General features: G+C 37.1%; 1 protein-coding gene across 1 annotated transcript; it reads right to left on the bottom strand.

Moving 5' to 3' along the window:
* Positions 1 to 371: 371 nt before the first annotated feature.
* Positions 372 to 11781, bottom strand: LOC145766990 (inactive serine protease 35-like). The gene is made up of 2 exons (XM_082578716.1): positions 10895 to 11781; positions 372 to 3310 (listed from the first exon to the last, which is right to left on the bottom strand). The coding sequence occupies exons 1-2, from the start codon at positions 11486 to 11488 to the stop codon at positions 2597 to 2599; spliced, it is 1308 nt and encodes a 435-aa protein (XP_082434842.1). The 5' UTR covers positions 11489 to 11781; the 3' UTR covers positions 372 to 2596.
* Positions 11782 to 13604: the final 1823 nt, after the last annotated feature.

Here is a 13604-nt window from a genome sequence, read left to right as displayed (position 1 = left end):
TCATAAGTCAAGGAAATCAATAAATTTAAATCTTTTTCGCCTTGAAAAAACTACTGAACTCATAAAGAACTTCACTGAAATATTTTACAATGATTCAAATTTAATAACAGTAGAAAATAACAAACAATGATAGACAAGAAGATTTGCAGAAACAAAACTGTAGCAAAATTGAGCAATTAATGCCTCTATACATCAGGACTTGATCAGTCACTGCTTTGAAGGACATGGAGGCACTTGAATTCATCCACCGAAGGTTTTATTTTGTCTAACTCTATGCCTTGTTTTTGAAGAATGAAAAGACGAAAAATAGAGCTGTTTGAAACAAGCGTTTTATTCGAATTAAATTTTTGACAAAGATTTTTGAAACAAAATTTGCCAACGGGTTACGTGTCAAACAAATGAAATGTGACGTTATCAAAATCAATGAAACCTGTGACTGGAAAATCGTTTTGTTTTGAATTTACATCACGAAATCAAGACAAAGAATTTCAAAACAAATCATTTCAAAATTTGTTTGTTTCGTGCAGACCCGCATGCAATAATTTTGACAAGGAGATCAGAAGGTACTAGTCGACCCTGGTCCAACATGATTTTAAGGGCTAATAACCTTTCAATGGGCCGGTAAATTGAATAAAAAACCTATTTTTGGGTATAATGCGTTTTTCTTAGAGGTGTCTTCATGTGGGACACAAAGATCTCTTTGGTACTGGGCCCAAATTATCCACTCAACGGCCCTGCCCACATGCAAGTCGGTCTTTCTATCCCCCTTCAAACATCATATTTGTACCAGCAACATTACTTTGCAAGAATTTGTTGTTCACACACTGTGCCAGTCGTTATCCTCAGAGCACATGCTTTTTTATTTTTTAACCATTCAAGTTCTTGCATAACTAAAAAATGCCTTCAATAAACTTATATACAAAATCGTATTAATTTAAATACAAGTAGGCTAAACTAAACCACAATGTTCAAGTGACTGTAAAGTAGAATTAAAGATAGAAATAAACTTGGGTATTGCTTTCAATATAGCGCTGTGACCCAAGCTATGGCCAGACAGCAAATCAGTAGTTTTTTACATTGATTCAACGTCTGGGTGGTCACCAAAAGAACAATTAATGAAGTTGATTGAAATATCTGGGAGAAATTTGCATCCAAGATCATGTCATGAAACTGTCATTTCATTTTATATAAATTTATGCTACATTTATGTTAAATTTACGTTAAATATTACACAAATGACGTTAAGACCGTTGAATAAACGTCGCAAACAAAAAATAAAATATACATTGTTACAAAAGCGAAAACCTACTCTAATGTGCTTAAAACAATAGAACAACAGTTTATGCTGGCGGTGACTTCAATAGAATAGCAAAGAGCTACAGCAAAGCAATTTACATAAAAACCTCCAAAGGTCATGACGGAAGAAAATGACCTCACAATTCATTTTGTTTGTTTTTGCGAGTTCTTTGACACTGTTACGTGCTAAGTGCTCAACGTGCCGTTTGCAAGTTACAGTGTGTAGCATTGCCTTTTGTTTGAACTGCTCCTCTGATCCAATGTAACTCCATGCTTAAAACTAGTTTAAAAACTACACTAGCCTGTAATCTTCTTTGTGAATATATATTTCCATTGTACGGGACGACTTGTTAAAGATTTCAATAACAACTTAACTGTAAGTTGCCACTTCAAAAATGGCGTATAAACTCATTGCATGAATGAATACTTTACAAATGCATTGGTTAGCCGACATACTGTACAAGTGTACAATACACAAATGCATCTGTTGAATCTGATAAATACAAACGACAGCAGCAATTAGATACAACGATGGGTTATTTTCATACGCCAAAAACGATGTAACACACATAATAATATGCTGTATGAATTTTTTCTATCTCAAACCAAAAACTGTACATTGGTTAATTGTCGATAAAGTTTTCTAAAATACAGAACCGACGTTTTCTAATGTCTATTGAACGTATACATGACACATTTGCTATGCTGAATGAAACAAATACTGAGATAATATTACATCTTGAGCGTAAGAGCACAGCTTCACACAAACTATGAAAGGATACAAGAATGTATAGCTTGTTTCTCTGCAGTCGAGTGTAACGAGAATTGACAGCGATAACCGCGTGTTTCACTCATGAGGCTGGGCTCAGTATCGCACCAGTAATACATGCCACATAGTTCTCAAATGCTGCTTTTCTCAGTCATCCTATAGCAGCATGGCAATGTAAATAAAGGAATAGTTGCAGTATTTGACGATATGCTACTGACAATGCCACTGTGTTTTGCTTGAGCAAAAAATGTGCAAAACTAGCCATTTTATTGTGAACTAGGAATGCAAAGTGTATTAATGGAGAATTTTCTATGCAAATTTTGGAGAAATAAGTGATATTTCGACATTGCAGACAGACAGCTGTATAGCGACGTACAACACAACTCATTTTTACCTATCCGGCTGGTAAATCCGTCTTTTTACATTGATTTAACGTCAGTAGACGTCTGGGTACAACAAACTAAAAAACGAGAATAGAAAAACCCATTTTTCGATTGTATTTTGAAATTTTTCCATGTAGAAACAATAATATTAACTGCTTTGACATTGACTGTAGTCCCCGGTGGTCCAAAAGCAAATTTGTGCATATTTGAGAGGGGTGATACGGACCCCTGTATTGTACTCTTTAGGAGGCGCGTCTTTTCCCATATCTACCCATTGATGGCCTGAAAAAATGCCCACAACCCTTCTATCCCATGACGACGTTTCACTGTCATACAGTCTGATGTAAATTCCAGCCCCCGTGTTTCCTTTTTGGGCATCACAATAATGATACATTATCTCGGATGACTGTTCTTCTACTGCGCAGAATCGATACAATAGCTTACGCTCCTTTCCAGGGTTGAAAGCTGTGAAGTGTATTCTTTGGTTGCGAGGCAAATGTTCTTTGACAGGGCTGATCCCAATCTTCATGTGATGAGTTCCAATCGGTTTTTTCAGCTCAATGACAGCGTAATCGTACTCTACCATTAATTCGGTATTTTTCTTACCCTTTTTTTGCAGCCAAGACTGGGGTAAGTGTGTCTTTTTAGCACGAATCCATTTGAATTTTGGCGGGAGTTTAGATGCGCTTCGTCGGGATCTGGATAAGCTTTTACTTTTTGATCTTCGCCGATTTGTAGCTTTTCGAATTTTTTTGATTTTCTTCTTTTTGTTCTTCTTCTTCATCTTTTTCTTGACATTTTTCTTTGGCTTCTTTTTGGTCTTTCTTTCCATAAACCTCCCAACTCGAAGTTTTTTCACACCCTGTAACACAAATGAAGCTATTACATTTTTTATTTAACAACTACGGTATTGCGTTATTGAGTAACTTTTTCATAAGTTACTCAAACAGGGCTGCCAGCAATAACGTCAGAATGAAGTTCTATTTTATTATGAATTGTTTCACAAGTTTTTGCAGTTTCCAGAAAGGGCACGGAAATTCATTTTGTACCGAACTCAACTTGTTTTCTCAATGGACTCGTTGCATTTAGCCCGGACATTGTTCCAGCAAAATACCGACCCTTCAAACATGTGTAACTTCTAAACGTTTAGTCAAAAAGTAAACAAAAAACCTCACGCTTCATAAATTGTTTTAAATTTAAAACCATCGCTTGGGCTGCTCATGCAGAAAATCTTGATCAACATTGCCACCTACGAATGAAGTTTACCACCATAGTTGAAAAATATAATCAGATTAAGCAGTGATGTTAAGCTTTGAGCGCTGGAATGGCAATTGAAAGATCGCCGGTTCGACACCACTCAAGAGCATGCGGCTGTGTCTTTGGCAAGACACTAAAAGACATGCCTGAAGGTGGTCACAAAGATTGGCTGCCTTGCCTTCCCGTCCGCTTAATTTAAATCTTCAACCACCGGGTGTAAGCCTGGATACGACAAACAAAATAAGCCTTTTGAAAGCTTTTCGATTTTATACAAAGTTTTCAAAAAGGGTGCTTAAGAAAATAGAGTAAGAGTATGGAATGTATTTCGACCGACTTAAAAGAATCAAGTCTTTTTGCTCTTTCAGGAGAAAGGAAATCAAAATTTCACAATTTTTGTAGACTTTTGAAAAATTTTCGTCACATGACCATAACTTCTTTGCATTGTCAACTTGGTCCATTTGAACCACCATAGACTTGACTTACACATAAATGCATAAAGTAATTGACCCGAGACATTAACGGCTATTACGTTTCACTGACCCTAGCAAAAGATATCCTTTTGTGCTAGAGTGCAGTTTTCTCAACAAAAGGCTTTTTTAATGTTTCATCTAACCACAATAACCAAGCCACAACGCGAAGTCCTTGAAAGATCTTAATATAATGACTGAATTGTCATATCGCATTTCCACAAAAACTAATCAATTATGCGATGTGTTTGCACAGGTTGACAAACGGAAAATCAAAACAAGTTGTTAAGGTTATATTTCATTCAACTTCAACTACTATCAAGGTGTACTGCATTAAACACGGTTTTAAAATAATTCAACTTTGCATAGCCCGTGTTCAACCATGCGTACTATAGCTATACATTCCATTAGAAAAGCTCCCAAATTGAACCTTGCGATCCGCATCGGCGTCTAAAATGGTATTTTGATCTTTCAAAACGTCTCGTTTTTGAAAGCTTAAAACGTCTCATTTTTGAAAAGACAAGGCCATTGAAGCAGTTAGTTAGTGGACACTACAAACAGAAAACAGTTCACTCCCTTTTATAGATATTTTACAAGTCCAAAAACCAGTTTAAAGTTTTTAAAAAGACTTTTTGCCGAAAAGTATTCCAGCTAACATAATCTATCCTTTTACGTAGGTTCAACGCCTACAATTAATAAAACCAATCTAAAAGAGATGCGTTTTGTAACTGGAGACCGGAACTTTTAGCTTTGTAACGGAAAGTGGTGATTAAGTAATCACAAGTTCCGGTGTAAATTCCAAAAGTATATTTGTTGCATGCAGATATTATCACGTTAAAAATTGAATGAGGCTGTGCAGTGCACCAAGCATTTAATTAAACAACTTGATATGCGTTCTTCTGGTGCAAACTAAGCTGAACTATCACAAGATGCGTAAGGTGATAATCTGCTTTCAATCCTACGTTTCGTCAATCTGACACGACTGACTTCTTCAGGGAGCAGGTTAGGTAGTGACTATACCTGTCTAACATGGCAAAACACAGGGCCATGTTGCTGTAAACCAACCAAACATGCAAAATGAAATAATTCAACTTCTAAGCAAAAAGTATTCCGCGCAAATTTTGAAATTAGAAAAAGACTTTAAATGTCATCAATCAATAGAAATTTAAAAATAAATAACGGCAGAGCGGGAAGAGAGTGAGTCGTGCGAGTCACAAAGAATCAAATTGTATACGCATCACCGCATGCATGCAATCATGACGTTACTATTTCTGAGACTTCAAAACCAATAGTAGCCAGGGTTGTTAAGCGGATAACTTGGGCCCTGTACCAATGATATTCTCGGCCCAAAATTAAGACACTTTTAAGCTGTATCAAACGAATACAAAGTTTCTTCAACTTCTCCGGCCCCTTGGTAAGCTTACGGGCCCCTAAAATCACCTCTGGCCCGAGTCCAAAAGCACCCCCTGTACCCCCCTGTCAACTTCATTTATAACTGTTTAATGGCTATATGCTTTGAACAAAAAAAAAAGTGTGACTCCCATATGTAAAGATCACCAACAATGCGCCTAATTGGCTATTGATTGGTATAAGCACAAAGCAGTGGTTGAGAAGTGATATATTGACTACATAAAATAACGGCTGTGTATAGATTGCTCATTTGTTGGCGTAAAGTAAGGCAAAAATATCCTTATATCCAAAACTTTCTATTTGTGATCTACATTATTAGCAATGCAAACCGCTTTTAGCAAGAACTCAAAAAGGCAATATATTGTTTTGTGAACATCCCGTTGCCTTTCAGCGGAAACCATAAGTTGGAAGTCAAATGATTATTTGAAGATTTTTCTTTAAGAATTTAAAAAAAGTTCTTTTTCTTTCTGGTTCTAGACTTTATTATTGGTTTATACAAGTAAACAATATCATTGCTTTAACAATTCAAAATAATCCAATTAACGTCTAAGTTGAAGTGTTGAATAGACAAATCCAGTTGAGAAAGCCACGATTCAGTTGATTTTGGGCCTTAAATTTCAGAAAAGCAGATAGCCTAACCTTGTTCAAAAATTCTGATATGACTGAAACTTCAAGCTTTGAATCCGAAAACGACTTGTTGAATCTCAGTAAGCACAATTTCATATTTTGACACTGATTCGACGTTCACAGACGTTGAATCAATGTAAAAAGCCATACTTCACTTAATAAGATCTAGCAGTTGTTATGCGAGTTGCTGGCTTGTTTTGTGAAAATAATGCATTGGCAACACTGGTCAATTTGCATTCGGTAAGAAAATGATAACATCAATGTTTAACCACGTTAAATTACTGCAAATAGGAATGATTTTGGTAACAGAAACTTTTATTGAAACTGTTGACTTATCAAAGTTTTAATTTTTTTTGTTGTTGCTAATATTTTAATGTAGTGTGACGTCACCGACGCGTTTCGGTAAAAGATTTGACTAACCAAAATTTTACAAAACGATTTTCACGTTGGGCAGGCACTGAGCGTTAAGATTTCGAGCGAGTGAACTTCAAAACCTAAACTGAAACATTTTAAACTGAATTGTCAAAGTTGCCTCACGCAAGGCGTTTGAGCGGATATAGCCTACTGTAATTTAATCCCGATGCCAATGAGATACTCAGGCTCTAAATCAAGATAATTCCTGGAAAAACGCAACAGTTCCAAAAACTAAGTGATGGTTTCTTCAAGTGCCTCTTGGAAAGGGAACAGGCTTTTAATACCATCCCGTGCCCGGGTCCAAAGAACCCCTGGGCTTCCCTGTCAACGCTACTGATCTTACGCGTGCATCGCGTATTACAATAGGCGCGTTTTTATCCTGGGCACGTAATCAAATAAAGATGACATTTTTAGTTACAGTAGGTTCAGGTTTATGTTTTTGGTGATGACGATTTTAAATTATAGCTCATGTAATGAACAGAGAAGTAAAAACAATTCTTCACCATCGTTTCTGTTAAATTTAAATATTTATGCATGAAAGTGAACAAACGGAAAGTGAACAATATGAGATATTCTCTGGTGGTCCAAAAGAAGAAGTCAACAAAGTCAAATGGGGTGGACTGTGTTGTGGCTAAGATGAAGCGAATATGCACTAATGCGTTCAAGAAATCACATTTTACACTTGTGCTTCTCGCGTAAAATCTGTGGGATTAAAACTAAAACATTTCGACTTTGACAAGAGATTAAAGACGAATACATAGCGATTTATGAAAATATGCCGTGAACATGCTGATTTTTTCCGGTCTGTATCAGAAGACGGATGCCAACAATTACGAACCATGTATAATCCGTCTACGTCTACTTTGGATTCACCTAAGCACTTCAAATCAACCAGAAAGTATAATAAGACAACTGCAGTTCTTTTAGGAAAATTTTAGAAACAATGCAAATTAAACCCATTTATTTGTCTGCTTTCCTTCGAGGAAAAATTACAATCGTTTTTTTCTTTTTGTAAAACATCTTAACCTGAACATTTTCTTCGCCATCATCACATTACACTAAGTCCTATTATAGAAATATCCATTTCTAACCACAAATGCTACTTAAAAATAAAACAAAGAGTCACAGTTGGCCTTCTAAAACCATGAGTTGCAAAGCTATGTGTATATTGATAAACAACTAAAGCGCTGAGCCTTAAATTGCTTTGATACTTGAAAGAGTTTTTGAAAGATTTTTGCTTGAACCGATAACAATTATTTGCAATTCTTCATACAATAAGTCTTTGGCATTGTTTTCTTTATTCTTTTCAAATTTAAAAAAAAAATGCCGAAGACTTATTGCATGAAGAATTGCAAATAATTGTTATCGGTTCAAGCAAAAACCTTTCAAAACCTCTTTCAAGTTGTTTGAACAGACATATGGGCTGTTTTGAACTAGTTAATCACCAATAACATTTTGCCTCAACACATTGTTCAGGAAGCAAAGTTACAAACCTTTCAAACACGCACACACTTTCAAACATCGCCGGCTGCATTGCCGAATGGTGAGAGCCCTGGAACGACGTTTGAAAGGGCGCCTGTTCGACAACGCTCAAGAACATGCGGCTGTGTCTTTGGTAAGACACTTAAAGGCATGCCTGAAGGTGGTCACGAAGATTGGCTTCTTTGCTTTCCCGTCCACTTAATCTAAATCTTCAACCACCAGGGAGTAGCCTAAGCCTGGATACGACAAACAAAAACGTGATATTGGTTTGAAATGGAGTAGTATGAAGTACCGAATTATTCATGTTGGAAACACAAATTGTACTCAGTGAATTGACATGACATGGAAACTGTCACGGTAAGAAATTATAAGCCGATTCCAACAAATTTTAAGCAAAAGCTTTTTGTGCAAAAAGGCAAAATATTGAAAAACCAAGCAACGCAATTTTCATCTTTGATTTATGATTGCTCTATGCCTATACACCCAACACTACTCGTATCGAAAAAAAAATGGATTAAATTTGGTATCTAACTAAAATCAGGCAGTTACACTTGCTCGTTATGCTTTTTCAAAGCAAACTGGACAAGACTGAAAGTTTTTAAATTGAGGACTTCACTAAAATGTGATGCTAACATCACTGACAGTTGCGTTGACAGAAATTAGGACTTTTTTGACCCGGCCTGAAAGGATGTTAAGAGCCCGTAAAGATTTAAAGAGCCTGACCCCTTTTTGGATGAAGTGATTACGACGGAACACCAGACGTTCTTTGGAGGTCTCTCGCTTGATGGGCGTGGATCTTTCGTTTGTACAGGGCCCAATTTTTTCTGTCAAAGGTTCTGAGCATTGATGATGGAATTACTCCAATAATAAAGTACTATGCTTAAACGAACCAAACTTCTAAAAGCTATTTGGCAGGGTGGTGTTATTTACGTATGCCAAAGTTTTACCTTGTTGTTTTAATCGCAGATCATTTGTTCATTCTTTAAAAAACCGGTGCATTCAATATAGAAACTGTACAAGATTTTAACAAGGTATCAAAACATTGCTGAAACCACGAGCAGAGAAGGCAAAAGATTCCGCTTGTACAAAATATACAAATGAAGTTTAGAATGTTAGATCATGTAAATGCTAACAAAATTTCAAGATAGTCTGCTCTCTCCGAAATAAACAATTTATCAAACAAACTTTCGCGTCCAAACTCAAGCAATGTTTAGAGTTTATAAGCTTTGTCAACTTTTCACAAGGGATACATTTCTTGAAGAATTAGGTTTGTTGAAGCTTAGCCGGCACCCGTAAAATCAATTAAAACCACAGAGTTTGGAGTTATTTTAATTAAACTCACAAACACAAAAACGTCAATCAGACTCACAGTGCATGTGCATTGGCATGTAAATTGAAGACCTGTTGACTAGAAGTCTGAAAACAGTTTGGCTGTAAGTAAAGTGCAACAAAAACCAGATTATTTTGTGAATCGCTGGCTTTCGTGGCTAAGAAAATGTTTTGATGGATGGATCAGTGGTGCAGTAGTGCCTGAGCTCCGCTCTGCCACCACTCCCCTGGAAATCCTAAAAAGAACTGGCAACACTACTAGCGATTTTTTGTCATTTTATGAATATTGAGACTTCATAAAATGAGCCCAACAAGTTCCTGTACCTATAAAATTGCCATTAGGCTACCTCTACAGTCCACACCTATGTAACCGATCAACTTAGAATCGCGTCCTACTGGGAATTAAAGGTCAAACAACATTTTGCAAACCGCTAGGTCAAACCTAACAGTCTACATCTGAACAGGAAATTTTATTCCACCGTTTTCTTATCCTCGCTGTATATGTTCTAATCAACTAGTGCTGTGCTCGTTGCTTATCAGTTACATCTCATGTGGTTTGTTTCTAGTTAAGTAGTGTGACGTGTGCGATCTTGAGGTCTACGCAATGGCAATGTCGGTTCCATTTCTATGTTAATCAACGTTATCTTTACTTTACTTTTTTACTCTGACGTTTTGATTTTTGTGTGGGTTCAAAAAGCTTATACTTCATTCAAACCTAAAAACTTTTTATCTACAGAGGAATGTTGCCATTATTCTTTGCAACATGCAACAAGCCTTTTTCTAAGTATTGCGTAACTTGTTTTCGTTTAGCAAAGGTCACCTAAGCTTTGCATCATGCACTGTATAGCACCATGGTCAAACAGACTATTTGAAACATATTTCTTACGTTGTTTCAATGTGTAAATGATGTTTATCGAATGACAGCATCTCCGCAAATCACATTGATATGTAACTTGTATTAGTGTCTTGGGTTTGCATAGAACAAATCCACACGAAAACGCCATTAACAAAAACTTCACAAAATAAACCAAACTCATACACTGTGCGCCTAGTTTCATTACTTAGTTTAAACTATGATACGCGACAGAACTGTTGGAGGTGTACAAATATCATTCAACCCTATCGGGGAGGGGGAGTGACAGGACTGTCATAAGGCGGAACAAAGCTTGGTTCAAAAATGTCATATTTGCTGTCATGGGGGCGAAGAGAAACAAAAATCAAGAATGTAGTCTCATGTGATATTTGCTTAGCTCCTTAACCCAGCATTGCAAAGTTACACAAAACTTGCCCGGAGAATCACATGGTTATAAGAAAAATGCTTTTATTTCTATATATTATGATTTTTCTCCAATCAAGAATGTTGAAGAAAGTTACAGCACTGCATACTGAAAGCATTCCTACTTGACTTATCACCACCCAAATAGTGAAGAAAATCGAATACACGTTAGTTCAAGACATACCTTCAAATACTTCTTTCCGTTGTGAATGCAGTGGGCAGATGTTAGCACATGCTTTGGAGAAACGAGTACGCCAGCACAGCCAGTCGATAGTTTAACCGCAGTTGAGAAAGGGAACATGGTTGAAAACTTGTGAGTTGATAACGTATACCGGGTGTCAAAACCAAAAACAGCCCTTCGTCGCCGGTTTAGCATCAGTGGATTTGAAGGCTGTGTCTTGGTTACTCTTGTTAATAGTTTGTTGGGGTTAATTTTGTCCATTCTTAGTATTTCTGATGGAACATTTGAAACGTTTACCACAGTTTTGATTCGCACTTGGCTCAAAACGTCAAGGGTTTCATAGCTCATATCGTTTTCAATTTCTTCAAGGCTGAGAGACTTTTCGTCTTTTTGCACCTGGCAATCCAGATCGCAATCCACCCGCAACTTGCTGTGAACATGACCTTGAAATTCCGCCTTGCCTGTTGCAATTTCTGCAACTGAAGCTAGATCTGGCAGTTGGGGATGTTGCCAGGTGTAGTCAGACAATTTTAATTGTACTCCTTGTGTAAAATAACATAATCCTAAAAGAAATGCTGCAGTAGTCCACAGCACCATGGCGACGACTTCTCGTCTGGCAGTTCTTGTTTATCCGGAACAACTTGTCTTCGCTTAACTTTGTTGCTGCTGGCTTTTGTTTGCATCCAAGATTCTTTAACGTTTCATCTGTGTTTGCCTTTTCGTCTGTCAAGGTTGCATTAATAACACAAGGTTTCTACAACACTTGTTAAGAAATTTATCCACTCAGCATCCAGTAACCCTGCACCAGCTTCCTCTCCCACACCAAATGATGACGTTACCCAGACCTACACAACCAACTGCGCGAGCAAGCACAGTATTTCACCTTATTGTATGCTAGTCTGTGAGAGTAAAAAAGAAAAAGGTTGTCTGAAACTGAATACCTGAAGTTTTGCGAGTTTGAAAGAATGTTTCATAGAAGTTATTTTAACATACAGTGGAACCAGGCGCGGATTTATGGGGGGGGGCCCAGGGGGCCCGGGCCCCTCCCGAAAAATTTTGTGAGGAATTGTTGAAATTGTATGTTTCCGCATCAAATGGTTTGATATGCTTCTATACAGCTGATGTTAGTCCCACGGCGGACTTAACTTATCCCGGGGGGGGGGGGGAATAGATTTTTGTTGTTATGGTTGAAATTACCCATCGATCAGACTCCGTTATTTTCTTTCATACAACTTCAAATACACTTTAATAGCAACATTTGTTGGGGCTGAAACCAACGCTGAACCAAATGGCGTCAGTTGAAACAATCTGAAACATTGAATGGCTCAGTGGCGTAGCCAGGGGGGTTTGGGGGTTACAACCCTCCCCCTTGGCACGCATGTGACGTCACGATATTGAGAATGATGCTTTCAGTCTCTTTATGTCTCTAAAACAAAGTTTACTTAACTTTAAACGAAACTGCATTAAAAGAGCGAGTTTTGCCAATACCAAATATTCAAATATCTCAGCCAGGAATTAGCAACAAGAAAACATAGAGACTTAGCTTTATTTCCGAAAAATGCTGAAGAAAACATGATCTCATCTTTTTGCTATGCCACCTGACAGCACCATTTTATAGGAATTTTCATACCCACATTTTTGTTGAATATGCTCTCAGAATGCACCAAATTCAAAGTAAATTTTCAAAATTTTCTGGGGGAGGCCCCCAAACCCCCCGCTGCTGGGTGTCGTCTTAAGCGAACACTCCGGTGGCTTCGCCAGCCTGACGTCAAAAAAAAAAAACCCTTTCAAAATTTCTGGCTACGCCACTGGAATGGCTGTTTTCTAGTTTTTAGTCTTCATTATAATTTCAATCAATTACCGTATATGCCTGCAAACATAAAATAACTTATATCCAATTGGTCATGGATAGGCATGCAGGGTTTTAAACCAGATTTCAAGTTTACTTTGCATGCTTAGCAATTTTTATTGAAGCAAAATTTATTTTTTAAACATTCACAATTGATGAAAATGGCTGTTTTAATGTCTATTTTATATCATATCTAGGCTATATGTCGTAGTATCATTGTTCATATGTGTTCTATCTTTTTCTTTCTTTTTAATTGATTTTCAAATTTTCTGGCCCCCCCCGAAAAAAACTCCTAAATCCGCGCCTGAGTGGAACGTTATTCGCCTGGTGCAAACAATCAAAAAAGAAAGTTAATTTTGTACAGTGAAAATATAACATGAGCTAATAAACGCCGAAAATAAAATTTTTGATGACATTATGTCATTTTTTTTTAATTCGTCTTTACAACGTCAGCGTTTTCAATCTTTGGAGTTCTCCAACCAAAAGCTTGTCATTGTTTCAGCTAATCATTATCGAAATAAAAGTGATTTTATGAATGCAGTTTCTAGAATGTAGTTGTTCTTTCTTTTACCCCTGTCAAGTGGCATAGCCGAGTGATAAGAGCCCTGGTGCAGTGCCGGTCTTTGGGGTGTGCAAACCGTGCGATCGCACAGGGCTTGCAAATTAGGGGGTCCGCAATTTACTATGAAAATACAGTATTTTTTGTCATTTCCAATGGAAAAAATTCGATTCAATTGCTATGCCATCGGACAGCACCATTTTACAGTAATATTTATACCCAATTTTTTGTTGAACACGCTCTCAGAATGCACCAAATTCAAAGTAATTTTTCAAATTTTTCTGGGGGAGGACGCCCAGACCCCA

Source organism: Aplidium turbinatum, chromosome 3, assembly GCF_918807975.1.
Source record: "Aplidium turbinatum chromosome 3, kaAplTurb1.1, whole genome shotgun sequence".
Classification (NCBI taxonomy): domain Eukaryota; kingdom Metazoa; phylum Chordata; class Ascidiacea; order Aplousobranchia; family Polyclinidae; genus Aplidium; species Aplidium turbinatum.
This window is presented reverse-complemented; position numbering and strand designations above follow the sequence as displayed.

Excerpts from the sequence above, each read along its gene's own strand:
- LOC145766990 (XM_082578716.1), bottom strand. The coding sequence starts at position 11,488 with ATGGTGCTGTGGACTACTGCAGCATTTCTTTTAGGATTATGTTATTTT. Across the intron at positions 3,311-10,894 it reads ACGGAAAGAAGTATTTGAAG|GGTGTGAAAAAACTTCGAGT; the intron begins GTATGTCTTGAA and ends TTTGTGTTACAG.